General features: G+C 38.2%; 1 protein-coding gene across 1 annotated transcript in view; it reads left to right on the forward strand.

Annotated features, from left to right (window-relative positions):
- LOC140138909 (uncharacterized) overlaps positions 1–21,811 on the forward strand; it is a 33,425-nt gene extending 11,614 nt beyond the window's left edge. Inside the window, 4 exon segments of the mRNA XM_072160693.1 lie at positions 1,478–1,527; positions 2,339–2,479; positions 3,914–3,982; positions 20,498–21,811. Coding sequence (XP_072016794.1) covers positions 1,478–1,527; positions 2,339–2,479; positions 3,914–3,982; positions 20,498–21,256 — 1,019 coding nt within the window. The 3' untranslated portion in view covers positions 21,257–21,811.
- The last annotated feature ends 4,239 nt before the right edge of the window (positions 21,812–26,050 follow it).

The raw sequence follows: 26,050 nt of genomic DNA on the forward strand, positions 1-26,050 counted from the left end.
CTATCTACCTGGATGATTCAGATACTGCATTGCGGCATGGAAAATCCTAGTCTCAGTCACAGTCATCATGATTTCATAGGACTTGATATTGACATGATTTTAGATTTGCATTGTGTTGCATGCTAGCCATATAGGATTCATCATAAAAAGTTTTGAGGTATTTTCGGCAAAAAACGAATCCTGTTCAAGGTTGCCTAATGTTAGATTTTGAAATTACATTGCAGTGGGATGCCAAAAACTTGACGTAAATGTTAATCTCATTATGGCACTGAGTTTGAGCTTGTTCATGACATGATCAAAGCCCGGGGGACACTCAATTTAAATTTTGGTAGGGGTGTGCGGCGCGGAGCGCCAAACTTTGGGAGCAAAGAACTGATTTTTGGGCAAAATATGGCTTGATGAACTGAAATTTCAAGATTTTTGTGGGGGTCTGTGAACTAAAATTGGGCAAAAATATAGGCTTTGGAGCTAAATTTTGGCCAAATTATAGGCTTTTTAGCTAAGAAATTCAATTTTTTTCCAAATTTGAGCTCAAGAGCTAAAATTTTCAGAGTTTGAGGCTCAATGAACTGGAGCATGATGCAAATGTGGGTCTTAAGGAACTGCCGGAGAGCCTGAAAAAGGGACCCTTGACCGCCGCACATACCCATACCACCTTTACATGTGAGTGAGCCCCGGGGATCAAAGTTGGTCCTGGAAGCATCTCAAGTCCCACTACCTCCAGAGTTGACACCTTAACACCCTGGACACTAAACTGGTCATCTAACAGCATTTCTGATTGGTTGGTAACTTGAAATACTCATTTAAATTGCCAATTATGACTAGGCTTTAAACTATTTATGGTCAAACTTATTTTGAAGATGATCTTATTAATACCCTCCTTGATTGGTTCAAAATTGGACACAATATTCATTTTGGCCAATCGGCAGGTAGTTATTTTAAATGGCAAGAGGCAGCTATTTTACATATGACTTCCTTGCACTCACATGGCGAGTTGTCTTGAATTTTATCATGAAGAACTTTACAGGTTGCATTGGAAATTGACGCTGTGGGTTGGCCACCTCTGTGGTATTCCATTTAAAATTCATACACTCCCTATGGAAGACATGACCTTAATCTTCCACACAGGGAGTGTATACTTCAAATTGAATCACCCATACAGATAACCCCATTAGATGAGTGCATTAGTTGTGCTATTCCAGTTGAAATCCATACCCTTCTAATCTTTCACACAGGGAGTGTGAAATGAATTTCAAATGGTTGCCTGAATGGGTGACTCCATTCAAGCTCTACACCCCCTGTGTAGGAGAGTAAGGCAATGTGTTCCACAGGGGGTGTATGGATTTCAAGCTCTACACCCCCTGTGTAGGAGAGTAAGGCAATGTGTTCCACAGGGGGTGTATGGATTACAACTGGAATAGCCCATTTCCATTACCATTTTTATTGGCTAACACAATTGAATACGTTTTGTTTACAGTCACCAAGCAGCGTGAACCAGACAATGGACAGCAAAGTCTGCTATTTCAGGTGAGTTGGTCTGAACCCTGGAATTATGGAAACTTTCGGGCCTCATAACTGCTAAATTGTTGGTCTAAAGTATATAAAAGTATACATATTTAGAATGACAAAGACTTGATAAGTTCATCTGTGAGGTCAAATTTGGGCCAAAATGCTCATTTGGCAATGTTAGATCGTCAGGTAGTGCTCAGGGGGTTAACTGTATGCCACATACTGTGCCAAAAGAAAGTATCTTCAGTTCATTGTCTTTACAAGTTCAATTTTAAATGGAGAAATTTCATGAAATAATAGGGGAATGCAGAATTTGTGTATAGAAGTGAAGGGGCATAAATAGTGACTGGTCCCTTAGGTGAATTTCATCTAAAGTTACTGATGACATCAAACTTGGCAAGATGTTGTGTGACCCAAATTAGCAGTCAAGTTAGCTCAATCGAAAAAGGCGTTCGACTGTGGTACGAGAGGTTGCGGGTTCGAACCCTGGTGGTGCCTAGTACGCTCACGTGAAAAAAATTGAGTTAGCTTGAAATTCCCCTGGACAAGGTACTCACTGCTAATATATGTCTCGTTGTAACCCATACGGGAGCTGATACTGGTTACAATGGTTATTTGTGGAATGTCTAGGGTGTGCGTTCTTGAAGCAGCAAAGTCCCTGTTTTGTTGTTTAATGGTTTGTGGAATGATGTGGGGCCATAGTGGTCAGCGACAACCTGTAAAGTGTGCTGAGGCTTGTGGATCAACGTCTAGGCGTTGTGCCTGTGCGTAGCGCACTATAAATCACTGCGCTTTTTTTTTTAGTAACGCTTTCAATTCTTTTATGTAGATTGATTACCCAGAGATAGCTGAGGGTGTGGTGCCCCGTCATCGCTTCATGTCCGCATATGAACAGAGAGTGGAGCCCCCGGACAAAAAGTGGCAGTATTGTTTGTTTGCAGCTGAGCCGTATGAGACTATATCATTCAAGGTATGGCAGATTAGGAGATGTTTTGGGCTATTCCAGTTGAAATCCATACACCCCTTATGGAAGACATGACCTTAATCTTCCACACATCCCAGGGGTGTAGATTTCAATTGGAGTCACCCATTCAGGTAACCCCATTTGGAATTCACACCCCCTGTGTGGGAGATTAAGGTCATGTCTTCCATAAGGGGTGTATGGATTTCAAATGGAATAGCCCATATTCAAACCACAATATTAGGTATGGCAAATTAGATATTTTGGGCTATTCCAGTTGATATACATACACCCCTATGAAAATGATAACCTTAAACTTACACACAGAGAGTGTGAATGTCAAATGGAGCCACCCATTCAGGTAACCCCATTTGAAATCCACACACCCCCTGTGTGGGAGATTACAGTCATGTCTTCCATAGGGGGTATGAAATTCAACTGGAATAGCTCAGTGTGTATTTTGAGTATGAAACAAGAAGTACAACACGTTTCTCATATTCAACTCACAATATTTAAGTCCGTGTTCGTCATCATGCTTATTCTGATTATTTTGTTGTTTCTTTTTTTTTTTTTTTTTTTTGCATTTTGTTTTTCTTGCACTTTTTAGCAAAAATGGATATAAACTTTGTAATTTAGATGTAGGAATCTATACTTTTTAAATCATTGGACAAGAATTTTCAAGTAAAAAAAACAAACAATTCTGGTCTCCCTTGTGGCTCATCTATTCTGACATTTTTCATGGTATTTGGAGAAAAAAATCAGATTTTCGCCGAATTTTTCTGGAAAAACTATATTTTTATTTTTTTTAAAAATAAATTCCGCATTTCTTTTTTTTCCAAATCTCATGAATTTACAAATCGGCGCTCGAGCTTTGAGAAAGACGCTAAAAGTTGTTTGCCCCCCCTTTGGCCGTGCCAAAAATCTTTACCCCCCTTTGACGTACCAAAAATCTTTGCCCCCCCTACACATGCTAGATTTTGGGGAACCCGAATTTAAAACCTTAAATTGTCTTATCATATAATGCGAGCGCAGCGATCAGGAAATATTTTGCATATTTGAACGTGTTTCCTCGTAATATAGAAACGGTGCCCAAAATATCTGTGCCAAAAATTGCTTGCCCCCTCCTTTCGACCTGCCCAAAAATCGCTTGAACCCCTTTCAACCTACCAAAAAATGCTTGCCCCCCCCCCCCCCACTTTTGGCCTGCCAAAAATCTTTGCCCCTATAATTCACCACCCGGGGTACATAATTATTGCACCACCTCTAAAGGCGTTGCAGATAACCCACGATAAAAAAAAGCTTGTTACAGATGAGGATAATATGCCCAATTGTTGGCTACACCTGTCTGTCCTGTAAAAATGCTCCGACCAGCAAATGCCTTTTTACAGTTACTGCAACATTGTATGTTCTTATGATTAGTGTTTAATATTCTTTTGTTGCTAGGTACCCAGCCGTGAAGTTGATAAAAGCGAAACCAAATTTTGGACGTCATGGAACAGAGAAACAAAGCAGGTAAGAGTATTTGCAGTATGTCACCGCCATCCACCACAAACCGCTCGTAAAATCGGCCCCCGGTCAATTTTAATTCAATTTTATTTCATATATTTAGAAATTATATCATAAGCTTTAAAATGATAATATAAAATTTGGCTTTAAACAATATCCAGAAGTGGAGTTATGGTTGGTTGATTGTAGCACTTTCAGCAAAAAGTACCTTATTTTGGTGCTCCAATCTTCCAAATTTCCCGCTTCCCACTTTCCACATTTTTTCCAAGCCTGATGATTGGGCTAATCCAGTTGAAATCCATACACCTCCTATGGAAGACATGACTTTAATCTCCCATACAGGGAGTGTAGAGATTTCAAACTGGACACCACAAATCAGCCGTAAAGTCGGCCCAGTCAGTTTTGTTTTATTTCGTGTTTAGAAAATATATATCATAAGCTTTAAAATGGTATATCATTTGACTTCAAACGATATCCAGAAGTGTTCATGAAAGTTCATCTGTGTTGGTATAAATCATGATTTTGATTTAAACTTTTGATCCAAACACAAGGAAATAATTCCTACCTCTGAATTTTCAGATGGTACTCCATCTTTCATCAGCGAGTGAGTGACTGTATCAGGTCGTGATTTTCTTGACCTTTGACCTGAAAACAGACTCGTAGACTCCTGAAAGCTTGAACCGCCCCGTCTTTGTTGAGAGATGGTTGGTTGGCTTTGATGTGAACTGCTTCTTTGACTCCACGTTGGAACCACCTGCTGTCTCTGTCAAGTATGCGAACTTTATCCAAGTCCACAAAATGTCCCGGAGACTTGATGTGAATGTGGTTTGAGACCTCTGATGCTGTGCTACTGGGTCTCCTGTGTTCATTGAAACGTGTTTTCAGAGAGCGTTCAGTTTCGCCAATATAGGCTTCTTTGCGCTGTCCGGTACCGGTAACAGTTTTGCCCTGGCAAGGGATGTAATATACCGGACCTGTAATGTCCTTCTTATCTGTCTTGTCCTTGGGTGACACGAGGATTTGTCTAAGTGTGCGGGTCGGTTTGAAGAAAATGCTAACACCGTAGTTGCTAAAAGTCCTTCTAATGGCTTCAGAAGTGCCTTTGATATAGGGGAGAGGCATAACTACACAATACCCACCACACCATGGGCACAGCCCTGAGCTGCTTCAAAGGGAATAGCCCCCTCAATTTGATATTTTCTTGTATTTTGACAAATAATCCCCTATAGTCACATCATAATTTCTTTTACATTTTGGTTCTTGGACAAATGTCTTCAACGGCGCCATCTATCTAGTAGTTGGACAAATAATCCCCTACAGTCACGACATGGCTTTTGGGATTTTGGTATTTGGACAAATAATTTCAGACAGAGAGGGTGTGTTGGTTGAAAACAGCCCGACGGTGTTGGTCGGCGTGAGACGCAGTGTCTTCAACGGCGCCATCTATCTAGTAGTTGGACAAATAATCCCCCTACAGTCACGACATGGCTTTTTGGATTCTGGTATTTGGACAAATAATTTCAGACAGAGAGGGCGTGTTGGTTGAAAACAGCCCGACGGTGTTGGTCGGCGTATACGCAGTTGAAAACTCATTATTTGAGTACGTCCAAGGTTCCACACCATGGGCCATTAACCAAGTGCGTCCATGTCCAAATAGGATATGCACGCAATTCTTGGTTTTATGTTGGCGCAGTCGGCGCAGACGTAGTTCTGAATTCGATAGAGGGCTTATAGGTCTTGGTTTTATGTTGGCGCGTCGGCGTAGTCGTAGTTCTGAATTGATATGGGGCTTTGAAAACAGCATGCTTCTTAACAGGACATAGACACACTAGCGTGTAGGTCTTGGTTTTATGTTGGCGTAGTCGGCGCAGACGTAGTTCTCAATTCGATAGTCGGCTTATAGGTCTTGGTTTTATGTTGGCGCAGTCGGCGTAGCCGTAGTTCTGAATTCGATATGGGGCTTTGAAAACAGCATGCTTCTTAACAGGACATAGACACACTTGCGTAAACACAATGCACGACTAAACATAATGTATGAGGGAATGCCTCGTTCTAACAAGAAAGCCCGACTGCGCGTTGGGACGAGAGACCTTTATTTTTGTAGTATATTTAGAATCAATCGTATCAAATTTTTACTTGAGTTGTAAAAACCATAAAAAGAGTCTCAATCAGTCTCATTAATTTTTATGTATTTTGCTGTTTGTTGGTATAAGAAAATATGTAATAGTGCAATGCATCGCAACAAGACCAAAGTCATATAATTTGGATTCTATTATTTTTTAGAATTCAGTTCAGCCATCAATTCGCGGGAGAATTTTCCCAATTTTAACGTAATAAAATGGACTTTACAATCCATACCCGATGACCCCCCTTTTTTTTTTTTTTTTTTGCGGCTACTAACTATCCCCTTTCTTTGGTTGCGGCTACCCATAACCCCCTTTTTTCTATAATATCATCATCAAAATGCAACTAAACAATGCAGAAACTGTCCAATTTTGCTTCATTTTCTCACAATTATGCCGAAAGTTTCAAAATTTTGCTACATTTTGTCACAATTTTCTACCCGATGACCCTTTCTTTAAATCTTATACTCGATGACCCCTTTTTTATTTTGTTTGTACCCAATGACCCCTTAGTTTTAAAAATAACGCTTTGTACCCGATATGCATGCCCCTACTTGGCGACTCGGTAGGCACATACCCGTCACTTCCAAAATTGAGTGCCCCCCTCCACCCAGGTCCAAGTTGGATATGGTATACAAATGTGACTCAAAGACAGAGATATACACAATTATTGTTTAATTCTTGATGGTTTATTGATAGTAATAACAAAATATACTTACAAAATTGGATGCAAATATAAGTGAGATGATTGTAGTCATACAGTTATATAACAAGATTAGAATGTACACGAATTTGTTTGCCTTATTAATACAGAAAGGTGTACAATAGAGTTGATAATGGTAATCATGGCTATGTGTCATTATCCCAGACACTGAAATGACGAAAACACTTACACCAAAATTTGGGCCTCTGGTCAGCCATTCAGAAAGAACGCATAATTTATTCAAGCAATGTTTTTAGAAAATTCCCTGGAATCAGCCAAATAATAATGATTTCTGGACAACTTTTTCGAACGGAGTAAATACCCGACCGAGCCTCCCAACAATTACTGGGAAGCTAGTTGCGCCTATAACCCAAGAGTTCCCCTTAACACACTGGGAACTATTTTGCTAGGCACTCATCTAGCGATCAACTCCTTATCGAGGAGGAAAAGCTCTATATACCAATGGACAAATATTTCGCTAGGCAATCCTCTACACGATCATCTCCTCGGAGGAGGAAATAAAAAGCTCCATAATACCAATGGAGAGAATATAAAATGCCGCGGACTTACATGAATTAAGCTAGGCAGTCATCTAGCGCGTCAAAAGAAATTAAATGGCTGATACCTTTCTCATTTTCCAATTATATTCATATTCAGATTACATAGTGGACATCGGTAAATATACCCATGCCAAATACCCAGTAGGTAGATGCCTACGGATATTGGAACTACTAAATCGAATTTATTAATGTAGTACATGTATAATTCTGTACATTAAATCGATCATTTTAGAAAAATGATCCAAAAACTGCCACAAGGACTACTTGTTAACATCCGTACCCTGTACCATGGAATAAGCTATTTCTGATCCCCTCATTTCCTTTGCTAGTAAATACCGCAAGATCCACACTTATGATTATTTGAAGAGCCTCTGAATTTTACGGTTGAGGCCTCTTCACCACAGTGGACCATTAACCCGATTTGAACATGTTGAAGGAGTTAATTGCAAAACCCGTTATTTTTCGCTGCCAACGCCAAGCAAACACAGTGCCATGCTCTGCACATTTATGATTTTTTTTCCGAATACATAACAAGGATACCATGTCTAATACAAAAGGCAGCCTTTAACAGAAATTAACGCGATAACCAGCCGGCTGCGCAAATAAAAACTTGAACCCAATATTTCATTTTATTTATACTTTGATGAACAAGAAAATCTGAGGGCATAGTACTTGGCCCCTGTCTAGCTATCCCATGCCAACCTGGTGTTAATTCCTCCCGTCCTGCTATAATTAACATTACTCGACCTAAGACTGAAGGGTATTACCACCTAAGACTGAAAGTGGTACCAATTGTATCGATTTTGTTAATGCTTCTGAAGACTCATTAGAGTGAACACATTACACAAAATAGAATTAAAAAAAAAAAATACAACTGCGCAACAGAATAAAATGTGTTGCTGAGTGCTGAGATAGAAACTGAACCTAAAGTGATATACTCACGTACACTCTCACACCCAGTATACAATAGTCATACTACTATGTAACTCAACAAACCTCAATGTAATTAGAATATTATTCAAATTAGTAGAACTCTCAATCGAATATATTCTCATTTCTCCTTCAGTATTTCATCTCATTCCTAATTACCTTTTAATTTGAAGACCGACACTTTATGTGTACTTGTCTCACTACTGCGAGACTCAAATTTTATGACACACTATCAAACTCTTGAAATCAATTTTAAACAGATATCAAATATGACATATGGGGAGTGGTGGGTGGGATAAAAAATGTCTGCATCCGTTCTTGCTGAAAAACTGACAGAGAATGGCCTTAGCCAACAAAATGGCCACCGACGGCTCCAAGCAAGGATGCCCGTGATTGGCCCGCCTGAAACCAAACAAGGCACCCAATTGGCTCCTCATGAAAACATCGCGTGACATCACGAGGGCGATCCCATTTCAGCTGCAGGGATAATTTTGTGTTTCATTTGATATGTACAAATTAAACTGCATTCTTTTGAAAATATGCAAGCTTCATAAGCATGTAATTGAAGATTCCGCATGTTTTGAAGGTGATAATGATACTTTTTTGATAATTTTGGCTATGGAGCACGGGCCCAAAACGGGGAGGCTGTATATTGCACGTCCCACGGCTGGTACCAGAGGATTATTTAAGCACTTCCCAGCAAGTCTTGCGGTTAGCATAGCTGTGTGAGTGAACATGACACCACTGCCGCCCACTGCATACACACGTGCATGGTTAAATTTGAATTTGGACAGATATATTTACAATAAAAACACCTTCAAAAAAGTTGGCCGATTTCACATTTTATGTTATCTTATCTACAGAAGGTGTGATTTATCCTTCGTGCATACATCACTTTACATCTGAAATCGACCAAGTAATAATGACACACGGACAATTCTTAAACAACATCTTTTGCACAGAGTTCAATGGGATTTGAAAAATATAGTGGCAGTTGAAACTCTAGTGATAACACGTGTACAGAGCATGATGCGCCTTCCTTAAATCATCCTCTGGGCTGGTAATGCGTTCAATCTCAGCCCATTGTCATTCGAAGCAATAAATATTTGACTTCAACAGGAAGGCCTGTTTCCATTGCTACATTCTTGATGTCTTATATTAAACGAAAGTAGGCCCCTACGATTGCCGGATTCGAATGATATTGTTGATTGTAACACATAATAAGTTCTATGTTAAAGCTTTGTTTTACATTACCTAATTACAATTGGGTGAACAATGTGTTCGTATGTTTACTGCGCTCTGTACAAAATAGAAGAATAACATTACATAAAACCCTCCACCACTAAATACTTACAAATTAATATATGAAGAAAATAATATTTAAACTGGACTACTCCCTAACATTTTGTGTCTTGAGCTGTTTAAGGTGGTTATTCAGGCATTATAAAAGTGCTCTAAACAGATTAATTGAGTAGACCAAAGTACACTGATCAATATGCCTTTTCTTTGGAATCAATCTGACATAGGCCTACATTTTTCAAAATACATCAATTTATATTTTCTTTGTATCGTATTGTCTTTATCAATAATCAATCAAGTCAATAAGCTAAAATGACTGCAGAAGCTCATTAACATATAATTTTTGCCAATATTTTGCTAAAAATCCATGCATAAATGTTAAAGTACTTTTATTTTGCATAAATTTGCCCTGAAACTTGGTCAAAGTGTTTCTAATATGTTTTAATGTATTATATAGTGAAGCCACCCCCTAATTTGCAAACAAAAAACGTTTTCAACATCGTTTGAAAAAGGTTATTAAATCCCTAATTTGCATATTTCCATAATTCAGTAGCATTTATGCAAATTAGGTCATTAATTATGCAAATTAGAGGGCGGCTTCACTCTATAATACATTAGAACATATTATAAACACTTTGACCAAGTTTCACGGCATCCAATACCAGGCATATACATTTTTGTAAGGTCTACTGCAAAACATAGCCATTGAACACAGTAATACCTTACCCAGCAAACCATAAACGTTTCAACATCCTTTGCAAAAGGTTATAAAAGGTTGTCAGAAAACGTTTCAATGTGGGGTTCTATAATGCGTTCATTAATGGTATAAAACGTTTTCATAACATTTCATAACTTTTGATGGTAATTACTCAGGGGCGGAGCCAGCTTTCTTGGTCAGGGGGGCAACAAAAATTCAATGGCACGGTTGAAAAAAAATTGCAGTTGCAACTTGTGACATGAAATTGTTGTTCTTAGAGAGACTGTACATGTTTTGGAACTTCCAAAAGGCTTTATTAGGGCCATATCTTGGCGTAGCGTGCTAAAAAATTGCATTTGACACTATTTTTGCCCATTATCGATACGAAAATTGCTTTATTGTGACAATGTCCAAAATTTTTGTAGGCCTATTCGACACTATTTTGGCCCATGATCGGGGTGAGTTTTGATGACAAAGGGGCACCTTGCCCTTTTTTTCCCCTTTGCCCTTTGGTCAGGGACCCATCTTTCTTTCATTTTATCAGGGGGGAAGTTTGGCCCCCCTGCCCCCCCTCCTGGCTACGCTACTGTAATTACTGCACAACAAGCAACAATGTTTGACAGAAAATAGATAAATGCGAGTTATATCATTGGTATACATGTACAAACGTTTTTATAACATTCCTAAAACATTATTGAAAACTTGGTACAAATCATTCTAAACAGAATGTTATGGAGTTGCAAAAATATTTTGAAGAAAATGTTTGTCCAAGTATTTACAATAACGTTTTTAAAATGTTTTCACGACCTTTATATAACGCGACATTTAAATTTTAGAACAATGTTTTACGTTTTTATAACATTCCAGCAACATTTTTGAAAACTTTGTACAAATCATTCTCAACAGGATGTTATTTTGGAGTTGAAAAAATATTTTGAAAACAATGTTTGTCCAAGTATTTACAATCACGTTTTTAAAATGTTTTCCACGACCTTTATATAATGCGACATTGAAATGTTATTACAATGTTTTACGTTCTTATAACATTACAAAAACATTTTTTTTAAACTTTGTACAAATCATTCTAACCAATCGTGATGTTTTATTTCATCACGCTCTAAACAATAATTATCATTTTCAAGGAAATAACAAATAGACCTACACATAAAAGATTATTAATGATTTTAGGCCCTAAAATATGCATGTTGGGACCAGACTCCAGAAGCGTCAGCCCTGAGAGAAATGTTATAAATTGGGCCTTTTTGACGAATACAAATACCTTCAATTCCGGGCTTCAATATTATTTTAGTAACCTTATAGTCAAAACGATTTCCTGTGGCATCATGCCCGACAAATTTAGGTGAAAACTGCATTTTAAGTGATGTCATTTTTTCTGATTATCGTGACGAAATCCCGCGGACAATAATTTTATTTGTAGGCCTACTTACCTTTTAACGCCGATTTCTTTAATATGTCTTATGATACGGCATCCAAGCAAAAACCAAAATACTGTCTTCTTTATTATACAGGAGTCTTAACGCGTTGTTGTCCGAGTAATTACAAATGAGCTCGACTCATTAAGGCTACATGCTCTTTTTTTTTTTTTTTTTTGGCTGGAAATAATTCCGCCAAAACATTAAAGTAATCTTTTCCCACAACTAAATATCATAGCCAGGAAATTAATGATGCATCTGGTAGCTTAGATCATAACTTTCATTATACTTAGTTGCAATTATCCCAGAAAATTCTTGATTTGTTTTTACAGAGTCTTGAATTGTCGATGTTTTTGATCAAAAAACATCACTTTCGGTGTATTTTGAAACTCGAGGCATTAACTCTTCTCAAATTAGCCCCAAATCATAATTTATTATATGCACGTGTAGCAAACACCAATTGGAGTAATTGGGCGTTGTTTGCGGAGCCTAAATTTGGTTTGATTTTATTTCACAATAATTCTAAGGTGAGAATTTTGACCTGACATTTCCTTTTTGGATTTCAAATTTAGATTCATTGATATGTGATATTTTGAATAAATAAAGAGTACGCTTACCTTTCTGCAACACTTCCCGGTATCATTAAGCATCTGCTGATAACCGACATTTTAGCTGAAAACAGTCCTTCCTATTATTTTTGAACAAAATATGTTTCAAAAGTGCGTACACTATGCGTATAAACTAGCACAGCGAGGTAATGAACAGAGCTATTTACGATTGGGGTATATATCTATTGTAAGCTATTAGGGTAGGCCTATAGTATATCTTCCCGCAAGTGACAAGATGTGTCAAGCAGGGCGGTATATTCAAACGCTATTGTCTGGATCATTGAGTATCGATTAGCACGTATACATGCAGCACGGATGTGTGTGGTCCTCCCAGGTTTTGACATAAATTACAAATGACGCGTCGTGAATGACCCAGCGTTTTCATTTTATTATTACTAAATTAATCGTCGTTATCACGAGTGCTAAGAGTCGTACCAGTTCAATTCATCAAAATTAATTTGTATTAAATGAAAAACAAACAGACAAGTAGAGTCATATGTCTTTCTATGACCGTATTCCTACCAAAATCTGATTTTCAATTCATAGAAACGTGTTGATATGTATATCTATGAAAATCGCCGAATGTTAACCACAGTCACCGTGGCACAGTATAGGCATCTTTAGCATTCATAGTGCAATTGGCAGTGGTTCGAACCCGTGAAAATTTTAGTATTTTTATTCTTTTTACTAATGCGCAGTGCCATTTTTCAAACACGCCCCTGAATGAAACTCATGGGCAAGTACCCTTAAAGATTTGGTGGGAGATTTGTCATCCACCGTTATCCATTCATGGGTCCTCGGGTTATGTGCCACGTGCGTGTTGAACATCATGTCCAAACCAAAACAGTTAACTTAGTTTTCCTTTTTGTGACCTATGTACACCATGTCTCTTTACTTCCATTGTTATTAATACACCAATGCTTGTAGAAAGAAATCAAGTTGACGTCAAGGTTAAGCAACCAAAAGTGTCATCCGAATCGACCTAAGCTTAGTAGGCCTATTGTTAGTAACTGGTGGCCCATTGTGTATGTTTTTCTCCTCCACCAGTTCCAAAAACAGGGAATAAAAACTTCAACAAAAAAAAAAAAAAAAAAAAAGAAAATGTACACAAAGTGCAAAGCAACGTAACAAGACAAAACTTTCATACCATTTTCATAAAAGTTCATGAGGGAATTAAGTCACAATATTTTCCAAACACTTATGACAAAGGCCATAATTTATTTGAAATACACTAAATCTAAATTACAATGGGCTATTCAGAAATTTTCCACACACCCCCAAAGGTGACATTGGGATTTCCCACAGATTTCCCCCTCAATATTGCTTGGGAATTCCTATCATGAAATGTCGAAAGAACATCCCATTTCCCATCCAGATGCACATCGGAATGTAAATGTCGGGAAATCACATATAATTTTAATTTTTTCACCTTTGGGGGGTGTGTGGCAAATTTCTGGAATAGCCCAATGGCTATGCTTTCAAAAATTGAGCAGTTCAATACATTATTATTCTTTATTGTAACTGCTTCATTAATAAATAATAGGGGCTTCACTTACAAAATGATTATTTAAGGTCTTACAAAAATTATATGCCATATTACCGTCCATAATGTACATTCATACACCAGTTCGTTTGGGCTTTGTTTGTGTAAACATAATTGGGGTACTCTTAATCTAAATTGCAACAGAAAATTTTGCAGTTTTGAATACATGACAAGGATTTCAATTTTTTTCGTGCTGGACTTAAGGGATCTGGAATGAGCGTTTTGGGGGAGAAATTTTGACACCTATTTTGTGGACATCATAATAATTCATCACTTTTTTCATCACTTTTTTCATCACTTTGAAAACAAAATTACAAAATGCAATCAAACAATATCAGGGCATGGAATAATAATATTAAATTTCTCAATCCATGGGCTTTAAACATTATACAGAAAACTAAACAATCTTTTTTCCATACAAAATAACGTGAAACGTAACAAATGAAAAATTTGCGAAGTGATGAAAAAATCCTCACTTTTGTCATCACAAAATTATAGAAAACATTAAAAATCAAAAATATAAAAGTAGTACAAAATCCTCACTTTTTTTCACCAGAAAAAAAAGAAACATAATAAATAAAAAAAATTGCAAAGTCATGACAAAATTCTCACTTTTTTCCTCACAAAATATTAAAAGACATAACAAAATTCAAAATGTGCAAAGTGATGAAAAACTGTCACTTTTTTCCTCACAAACTTTAAATAAGAAACATAACAAATGAACAAATTACAAAGTGATAAAAAATCCTCACTTTTTTCCACAACAAATTTTAATAAGAAACATACCAAATCAAAATATTACAAAGTGATAAAAATTTCGGGTTAGTACAATTTGTGACCCTGACTTCTCATACACGACTTTTCAACCCAAAAATTTCAGCCAATATGGTACATATTTTCTAATGATTCCAGGCATGAGACTGCACTTTCCTAAAAAAAACTGAAAAAAATGAAAATAAGCAAGAAAAAGGGCAAAAATTAAAAAAAAAAGGATAAAATTAAATAAAGATTCGGAAATTATAAAAAAAAAAAAAAACTGAATTCAGTTTTTAAACTGAAAATTCTCATGCCTGTGATTCAAGCAAAATATTTTTTTTTGTAATTCTCAAAACCCAACTTAACTAAATAACAAAAACTGATGCTAAACTTAAAATGTGTAGGCCTATCCATTATTTAAATTCAATCAAACCCGGAAATTAAGCATGTTATTAAAACCCTAACCCACGATGGGTAGATTTTTTTTTGATTACCCAAATCAGCTATAATGCGTAACATATTAAAAGGGCTACTGCATGGAGGTGAGGTTTATGACCAAGAAATGTAAATATTGACTTTCCCTCTGTGTGTGTCATCACGTGAACAATAACGTAATAGTATTGACTTTTGTTGAACCATGGTTTAACTTGTTAAGGCCCAGTAAAAATACATGTTTCTCGTTCGCGCCCTCATCCTTTTTTGAAGATTTTTCAAATTTCTTTTTATTTTGTAAACTTTCAGTTATAACCGGGGTTATAATTAGATAGATAACATGTTGAAAAAGATGTTTCAGAAGTTGAAACTTATTTTACGGCTTTGTAAATGCATAATACATCATTTAAGAAGAGTTTTGTGATCACTAGAGGGCTTACCTCTCAAAACAATAAAATAAAAAGGGCCTCCTCCTTTTTCTCAGATATCAATATGAGCTAATATGTGCGTCGAATACCCAAAAATGGTGCTAAATACAGGTATTTAGCGTCATTTCCCAATAAAATTAGAAAATAAAAAGCTCCTCTCCTAATTTTTAAAAACCCGGACGAGAAACATATTTTTATTTTTACTTGGCCTAAAAGGTCAGTGAACTCATCATCACTCCTGCCAGAGACCATGTTCTCGGGAGGGCTGTGCAAGGCAACATGATTCAGCTTTGGCCCTTCAGATCTGTAACCTAAGTTTTTCCAAGCTGTCCCAAAAATTCTCTTTTCCGTGAAAAGCAATTTGCTATCAATGCTGAAATGCAAAGGGATACTGGAGTCACCGAGCCAGGGGCCAAAATTTCCGATCGCATCGTTCAACTAAATAAAAATTCCTTTAAAAAAGGAACGGGGCGCCCAATGTGAGCTAGGATATGGTCATTATCAAAGAGCTTTTAAATAGAAATAGAGTCGCAATAGATTATATAATCTTTTGTTCGTTTGATGCCGATTAGAAGTTGCGACAGGCTATTCATAAAAGTGGTACCATTGTTTCAATAAAGGGTTCCGCCATTAAATTGGTCACTGATCCGGCATCATATTAACGCTCTACACAACAGGCGAGTATCAATAAGTGACCACACTACAGTCATGTGTAAGGGCAGTCATGTGTAAAGTGGTACCATTGTACTCATGTATCCCAAATGTGTGCTTGTGTGGGTCTGAAGACTATGAGGAGGCTTTAGCTGTCGATGCAATCATCTTTACCACCCACCTGACGATAGGTGTTTCATTTAAATAAATTGAATGCTCTTGGTGATCGATTACACATTAGAATGTATGAAGGCTGCCATTTCCAGTCCATATATCTATTACACTATAATGGTAATCGCTATACGTATACATGTAAGTATTTAAGTATAGGCCTATAAAGGTTGTTTATATTTGTGGAAACTTGGTACAAATCATTCTAAACAGAATGTTATTTTGGGGTTGAAAAAATATTTTGCAAAAAATATTTGCCCAAAATATTTTAAATAAGGACAAATGCCCGCAAATAAATTGCAATGAACAAAATAATCATGTGCCCTAAAATCGTGCCAAAGCCCACCCCTATAGCCAAAGTCATCCTTGAAGAACTAATATCACTTTCAAAACATACTGAATCTTCAATTATTATGCTTAGGGAGTGCTCATAAATACTTTGGTAGAGGGGGGGGCTGAAAAATATGTAGGGGGGGGGGGGTTATAAAGTTTTGGGAGTTCAGAATATAGGGGGGATTCACAAGTTTTGGGTGTATGAACAGGGGGGTTAAAAAGTTTTTGTGCACTTAGAGGGGGGGGGGGGCTGTAAAAATTTTTAGCAACATTAGTCCTGAAGCAAAAAAATAAACGAATAGCCTGAAATATTTTCGCAAATGTTCCAGTATTAAAAACCAAAACAAAAGTTCATTCCAGATAAGGGTATTTATTTGATCAGGTCCTTAATGTATTTGATAAGTCATTCAATAGTCAAAGATATATTTAGTATCAAGTGTTGAAAAAAGTTCTTTATCCACGAAATCTTTTTTTTTATTACCAAACATGGTTAACACTTCTTTATACTTTTCTTAACTTTGTGATGAGTCCCTGAATTAATGAATTAGAATGTCCCTATGCCTATTTAAATCTTTAAGGTTCTTTATAGAACTTTTTAAGGTTTAAGAGTGTCTTTTATCAGGATCTAATGCCAAAAATAATGCATCAACTTTTTATCAAAATCATCAAAACAACTCAAACAACAACAGAGTGTTCTAATGAAAAGCCATAAAAGTAAGAAAGAAGAATAATGACACAATCTTACCACCAAATTTCGCATCAATTATTATGACTGCAATTAAAAGGGCATTTCCTGATCCACAGCATCATCCCCCCACTTTTCTCAAAAATTTCTTGCAGATTAATTCGTTTTGCAAACATATCGTGAAATTTGAATTTCGTTCTGGTATACCAGAACGAAATTTCAACACATAATTTGTCTATGGCCCAGTGTAATCATGGTAATACACATAATCATGCATAACTCGCAAACGCAAAATCGGAATCAACTGAAATTGTGGGTATAAGCTTTGTTCGTGGATATCTACTGAAAAATGTAATAAAAAGAGGATGCTAGGATCACGAAATCCTCCTTTAAAGTTATTTTTTAATTCATCATTTCTAATTCATCATTTTAAAACGTAGGCCTACAGTAGTCACACCTATCAGACTTCGAAGTTAATCTTCCATATTTGATCAAATCTATTCAATTATACATTTCCCTATTTGAACGCCACGCATGATGTGCATATGTGCACATTAATCAATGGTATTTCATCACATTAAATACCATCATTATCTGGAACACCCGGTATATATGTAATTATATTAATTCAACGTCAGTTTACCTTCATACTTTGATGTTGTAGGCCTATACTCGAAGATATACCCTTAACAATTATTAAATCCACTGAACAAATTACGTTCCCATATTATTAACTTTAAAGTAATCAAATATAGGTCTATATACCATTCTCAGGTATAACGCCCACGCCTAAACACAAAACCTGCTATTTTTGAACTACGTATGCGCCGACTACGCAAACAAAAAAAGGGTCCAAACGGTCCAAACAGTACATGTAGCAGCAAAACACTCAAACACTATACTGGTATCAAACACAAAACAACATACCATACCAATTCAACTTCAACGGGACAGCCCCTCCAACACTGCGTCCATGCCCCATTTATAAAATCACCCATTTTAATTACGTCCACGCCCAAAGCCCAAACATGCCAAATCTCGACTACGTCTGCGCCGACATTAAACCAGGACCAGGATCCAATTTACATATGTACCAACAACAAACTCAAACACTATCAAACACAAAACAACATCTTGTAGGCATACTCCTTCAACGCCATTGGGGATTTGGGACAAATCCCCCGCTATACCGCGTCCACGCCCCATTCTTAAAATCACCACTTTTAACTACGTCCACGCCCAAACGCAAAATCTGCCATTTTCAACTACGGCTGCGCCGACTCACGCCGACTTAAAACCAAGACCTATGTCCAACATATTAACATACTGTCCATGTACTGCCACCATACACATTCACACACAAACTAACATATTATACTAATTCACCGTCATGGGCACAAACCCCCCAAACACTATGTCCCATTCATAAAATCACGTCCAAGCCAAAAGCCCAAAACCTGTTAATTTTCAACTACGTCTGCGCCGACACGCCGACATAAAAACTAGAATAATTTGTCCTAGTAGGCCTCAAATACAATCACACATCTTGTACTCCTTCAACGGTAACGGGATAAATCCCCGCAATACTACGTCCACGCCCCATTTATTAAAACCTGTCAATTTTCAACTACGTCTGCGCCGACTGCGCCTTGTTAAATACCGACACCTATAGGCCTACTCCCGAGTAGTACACCAGCAAACATTATTACCATGATTACACGCAAACAAACACATTTCCTTTGTTCCAACGATGCGTCTACGCTGCATTTATCAAACCGCAAAAAAACTGTGTCCAAGTCAAACACCAACTCTGTCGGTTTTCAACTACGTCTCCGCCTACTGCGACCACAAAAAAACCAAGACCTATACTTAGTCTCCAGAATACCACACTCACAACATTATCATACACAACTCATTACAACACAATACACCACTAGTCACGCACAAAACACCTAATTCCCATGCAATACCAACGCCCCAAAGAACAAACATGTCAATTTTTCGACTACGTCTGCGCCGACTGCGCCTCGTTAAAAACCGACACCTAGACCTATACCGGGCACATACACTCCCGAGTAGTACATCTAACAAAAAAATACACTATAAATTACAAACAAACAAACAGACTTCCTTTGTTTCAACTGCAACTTAAACAATGCATCTACGCTGCATTGATTAACCCGCCAATTTAAACTGCGTCCACGTCAAACGCCAACTCTGTCGGTTTTTTTCGACTATGTCTGCGCCGACTCCCCCCACAAAAAAACCAAGACCTATACTTAGTCTCCAGAATAACACACTCAGAACATTACCATACACAAATCATTAAAACAGAATACCCCACTCAAGCACAAAACACCCTATTCCAATACATACAAACATGTTACAACTTTATACAACTATACCCCCGAGAGGGGTATTCTGTAGTTACTCCAGGGGAGAACTATGTGACCTTTATTTGGGCGTTTATCGCCCACGTCGCTCGTTTTGTGAGTTTTTGGTTCTGTCGCTTTATCGAGAGCCCATTTGGGGTATCCGCATTTCACTAAAGCATTGTTCACATGTGCTTTCTCGTCTACGCGATAAACCCAGAAGTGGGTTTATGGTTTGTTGAAATCTGTTCCTTCAACAAAATTTTACTTTTCAGTTCTACATGTGTCTCTTTTTCCACATTTCTGGTAGTAAATATCAAACAGTCATAATCTCATTGTTAATTGTTGGTTAGATAAAATACAATGCTTTGCTTTCCACCACTTGAACAGGATTTAGCCAAAGCAAACAAAGACAAGAACTATTTAAAGGATGCTATAGAAATAGGTAGAAGCTTATTCTCTTCAGCAATAGGATTATTGATTGGTTTAAACAGTGTTTGATGAGATATTTGTCGCGCCGAATTGAGATACTTGTGAATATGACCTTCGCACATATTTTACACTGTAACTCAGAATACAATTTGCAGAGTTTATGGCTCATTCGTTGTGTCCACTCACAAATGTAGTCACGCATTCAGGTAACCCCATTTGAGATTTACACTCCCTGTGTGGAAGATTAAAGTCATGTCTCTCACAGGAGGTGTATGGATTTCAACTTGAACAGCCCATTTTGACACAGTCTGTATAAAGGTTTATTGTTTGTGTATAACACATTCTTTTTTGTTTTTTATTCCTAGTTTTTCCTGCAGTTCCACTTCAAGTTGGAAGCCAAGCCACCAGCACCTCCACCACCACCAAACATGAGAGGACCAAGACCTCCAATGATGCCACCACCACCACCCCCAGGAACCACCGGCCCTCCGGGTGGAATGCCAGAGAGGGGACCAGGTCCCCGTCCACCTCCTCCTCACATGGGAGGTCCCCCACCTCACATGGGAGGGCCTCCTCCTCACATGGGCGGTCCTCCTCCTCGTATGGGAGGGCCTCCTCCTCCTCCTCACATGGGAGGTCCCCCTAATATGGGAGGACCCCCTCCAAACATGGGAGGGCCCCCTAACATGGGCGGTCCCCCTCCTAACATGGGAGGACCCCCTCCTCCACCACCCGTCTCGTCGGAAGAAGAGAAGAAAGATGTACCTCCAATGCAACCCCCTCCAGCACCTCCAGCTCCTCCAACACCTCTCCCTCCTCCCCCAGGCTTTCCATTACCACCTGGTATGGGCCCTCCTCCGGTGCCACCGCCCGGGATGCCCCTGCCTCCTATGCCTCCATTTGGCATGCCTCCAATGCCACCAAGAATGCCCGGCCTCCCCCATCCAGATTTCCGTGGGCCGCCACCCATGCGCCCTCCACCAGGACCCCCTACATCAAGCCCAAGCAGATTACCAATGCCGGGTATACCACAAGGGGTGCCGCCGCCACCCCCTCCTGCACCAGTACCGCCCCCATCTGGAGGGGACACGTCAACAGACCAAAGCATAGATGGGGGAACGTGAGGGTTGAAATTCAAATGCAATGGTATATAATGTTTAGAAAGAGCATTGCATTTTTATCTAAATTTTGTGGGATTTGAGATCTTGTACATTGTACTCACAGGAACTTTCATGTGTAGTATTCACCTTGAGAGAGATATCTTACAGTTCCCACAATGCATTTCTATTTCAATTTTCTGTACTGATTTGCTGTTTAGTGCAACATGGGTCGATAGTGATGAAATATACCTCAATGAACAGAGGACTTCCAAATCTTGCAAACTATGTTTATTTCTTGACTATCGACCCATGTTTAGCCAGTCCATTCTCAAAATGAAAACAAAGGAAACCTGTACAAAGTAATGGAAGTGTCATTTGATTAATGAGGTGATGCATCATGTTGCAAAGGATTCTGGGAAGGGTAAGATATCTTCTCTTGTATTCACCAAAAGTGTTATTTTGGAAATTTACGAACCTGATGAATCTTTTCACGGATTTCAGAAGCACCAAGTTTTGTTCAGTACATAAAAGTCAAGACTTTATAACATCATAGATTGATATAGAATGGTACATTAATGGTACATTAATGGTTCATTGTTGTGCTCTTGACATATGTGACCAGATCTGATCCACTCAGGCCACAGTTGGAAATGTTGAAAATTGAGTTACTACAATTCTCGCGTTTCACAATACGATACGCCTCCAGCGGTCGTTGGGTCGAGGCCAAAATATGCAGTGCATCATGGGAAAATGAGTCGACATCAAAAGCCCGTGTAATACGAATACAATACAGGAACATGCATCATTGTGGGTTTAAATGTCATTTTAATGATGTTACATGCGAATGCACACTAAAACAACAATTTACAATTATAGTAGATCCATTTTCTATCTATTGATCACAGGGAATCCTTTGTGGAACTGTTTTCAACATATTTATTATCACACTCGCGTGAAAATTCAATAGCAGTTAGAACGGCGATGTCGACTCTGGAGTCAAAAATTTGACTGCCAAAAGCAACCGCTGGCGGCGCATCGTATTGTGAAACGCGAGAATTACTTACTTGCTCAGTACTTTAATACACTTACTGATGTTGAATCCCAATACAAGGTCTCTTGAATATTTGGTTGCAAATGCCCATTTTCTTATGTTTTTCATTGTTTTTTCTCCACACTTTTTGCCTTTATCTCAGTTTCATTATTGCCGACTTTAGCCTGATTGGATCAGATCTGGTCACATATTGCCGAATAGATTCAAAGTCTATTCACTGCTTACAAATAGTAATACTGCCCTCTGTTGACAGAATAAATGAATACTATAAAGCTTGATCACTACTTGATCCCCTGAAGCCAGCATTTAATTTTTTTTTGGGGGGGGAGGGGTGCGATTTTAAAAAGTGGACTTGGTGGGGCAGGACTCCTTGAGTTGGCAGGTCCCTGTGATTTGGACCCCTTAATTTTGTACGTCTGTGTAGAATTAGATGCCTGGACCCCTTTATTTGCCAATTTGGACCCCTGGACTCAGCAGGTCACCGCAAACCCTGATCAGATGTTGTGTCCATTTTGAAGCCCTCTGATCTGAAACTTGGCTATCGGGATAAATGGGATGCAGCAGATCAAAAGGGGGACTTTAATTTCACAGGTGACGTCAATTTTGAAAGCATATTGGAAGCTTTAAAATGACACCTCATTTGCTAACATTGATTTAAGGCATTCAAATTTTGAAAAAGTGAAAAAGCATCCCAAATTCTCATTAATTCTGTTGGGCTATTCCATGTGCAATTCATTCCCCCTGTGTCGTCTCACATTTCCAGTTGAGCTTTATGATCAGTTGAGGTTGAAATGGTTGCTCATTTTATTGAAAATTATGATATCCAGTTGGCATTTACCCAATTTGGGTCATAATTTTTTTGAAATTTCAAAATCATCCGCTCCTTTTCCACTATTTTTGGATGAAAAGATTTGGAAATGTCTAAAGCTGTAATTGAATTTGGTTGGAGTTCCAAAAAAGGGGAGTGTAGTTTTTAAATGGAATGGCCAATTTTTGTTGGTTCAGATATGAGATAAAACGGGTGCACCTGGAAAGCTATTCACTAGGAAATTCATTTGTTCAGATTTACTCAAGATTTGGGACATTTCTTGACAATTTCTTGTTTTTTCTTTATAATAAAGAAATAGTTAAGAAAAGTCGAGAAATGGTCAAGAAAATGTCCGAATCTGAACTAAATCTTGACAAATTAACTTAGTAGTGATTGGGCTATTCCAGTGGTAAAGACAGCCACGTGTGACAAAGCCTGAAATAGTGTATAAATTTGGGGTAATAAGTCCAAGAAGGGGCTTATTAAAAGTAGAATTTGGACTTCAAAAACTAGGAGTTTGGGCAAGAAGGTAAAATGTGGCATCTGTGCAGTGAGTGAGTGACATGTAATAAGTTGACTCAGTTTAAGATGTAATACAGTATAGTCCAACCTCTCTTATCCGGACCTCTTTTATATGGATCTCTGTTATCCGGCTGTGAAATCTTCACAGGAAAACATGTTTTCGATGATTTAACACCTTAATTCCATGCTCTGAATGCTTAGAATGAAATATCTATGTTATATAAAGCACTCTAAAGCCATCTTTTAGTGCTATTAGCCAATGTTAAACCAATCTTTTGTTCTAACAATTTCAGTCCTTGGAACTTTCAATGCAGAATTACATGTAATTCACTTATCCGGATTTTTCACTTATCCGGACAATGCTTGGTCCCATCATGGCCGGATAAAAGAGGTTGGACTGTATACGATTTTGGTCAAATTTTAATTTGGTTGTTCTTTACCAGTCATTCCATGTCAACTCCTGGGATGTGCACCGCAGCACCTCTTCAATTTTTTTACGCTGATCCCCCTAAATTTCAAATTGATGCCACAGGAAAACAAAATATGCGTATGAAGCTCAAATTTTCAGGATTTTACTTTCTCATCAATATCTACCACCACACAGAAAAAGAAAAAATTGAAGAGGTGCTGCGGTGCACATCCCTGGAGTTGACATGGAATGGCTCACCAAATATTTATTAGTAACAACTGTCATATGGGATTTGCTGTAATAGAGGTTATCCACTTTACTCATGTGTGACTTCTAACAAAAGGCGTTGGTTCCCCGTAGTATTCCTCATTCAATCCAATTCAAAGCACGACCTCAGACCTACCTGCATGAATTTGGCAGGCTATTTTGAAACAGTGATGGTTGCACATGCAGGTTATTCTTTTGAAAGTCCTAAATAGGATATCCTGATAGGATATGCAGCTTATAGAACATGGATAACCTCTATTGATGGTGGCATGTCATAGCGGAGAAATAACATAACTTCAATATTTTCCTAATGTCACTTTGACAAGTGTACACGAGGCTATGCCAGTTTAAATCCATACACCCCATATGGAAGACATGGCTTTATTCTCCCACACAGGGGTGAAGATTTCACCCATTCAGGTAATCCCATTTGAAATTCACACTCCGTGTCCAATATTAAAGGTCATATCTTCCGTAGGGGTGTATGATTTCAACCAGAATAGCATATTCACTGTATTTCTTTATCCTTTATCTGCCAGCCCTTATTTCTCATACTCAAGCAAAGGCTGCAACAGGGTCAGAGTACTCGACGTAGAATATTTGATGCAAATTGTCTTCGTTATTTAACGAATGTTTGATGTAAAATTGATTATGCTTAATATGTCTGGTGGAAATATATCGTTATGAATTCGGCAGACGGCCGAATCCAGATTCGGCTTTTGGTAAATTCATTTTACGCATGCATTACTTTTGAATTTGAGAATAAGGGATCAATGCTGTACAGCATTGAGGGCAGCATATCAATTTTGTAACGGAGATCAGATGATAACAGCATAGTAAGTATTCAAAAGAGGGTGGCATACAGGGTTAGCTAACAGCGACTCGCAGTACGGCCAATGACGATAACCATTAAAAAAATCGATATGCTGCCCTCTATAGGTAAAGCGTTGATCCCTTGTTCTCTAATTCAAAAGTAATGCATGCCTAAAATGAATTTACCAAAAGCTGAATCCGAATTCGGCCGTCTGCCGAATTCATAACGATATTATCGATTTTACGTCAGCAGACATTCGTTAGAAATTAAACATTACTGGAATAGAATGGAATGGATTAAATAAAGAAGATGTGTTACATCGAATATTCTACATCCACTCAAGTCTGTAGCGGCCTTAATTCAGTTATCATGGAATAGAATATTGTACACAATTTGTTGATAAATAAAATAACACAACAGATGTTTTTACAAACTAGAGCGGTTCTCGACTTGCGCGGTTCTCGACGCAAAGCGTCGGCCACAATGCCTCCACCTTGAGGCGTATCATTTGAACCGGTGCAATTTCAACCCGAAATGACCTGCCAAAAATTTGGCTCTAAATGTTGAATGTACCCACCAAGTATCATGCCCATATGACAGTATTTACTAATTTGACCTCAGCTGACCCCTAGATGACCTTGGATGACCCCGAAATGACCTTCCAAAATTAAACTTTAAATGTTGACTGTACCCACCCAGTTTCATGCCCATTCAACAGTTTGAAGTTATTTGACCTCAGATGACCCTGGGTGACCCCGGATGACCCCAAAATGGCCGTCCAAAAATTTGACTCTAAATGTTTATTGTACCCACCAAGTTTCATGCCCATACGACAGTTTTAAGTTATTTGACCTCAGATGACCTGTGGGTGACCTTGGATGACCCCAAAATGACCTTCAAAAAATTTGGTTCTAAATGTTTACAGTACCCACCAAGGTTCATGCCCA

This window comes from Amphiura filiformis, chromosome 18, assembly GCF_039555335.1.
Source record: "Amphiura filiformis chromosome 18, Afil_fr2py, whole genome shotgun sequence".
NCBI classification, from domain to species: domain Eukaryota; kingdom Metazoa; phylum Echinodermata; class Ophiuroidea; order Amphilepidida; family Amphiuridae; genus Amphiura; species Amphiura filiformis.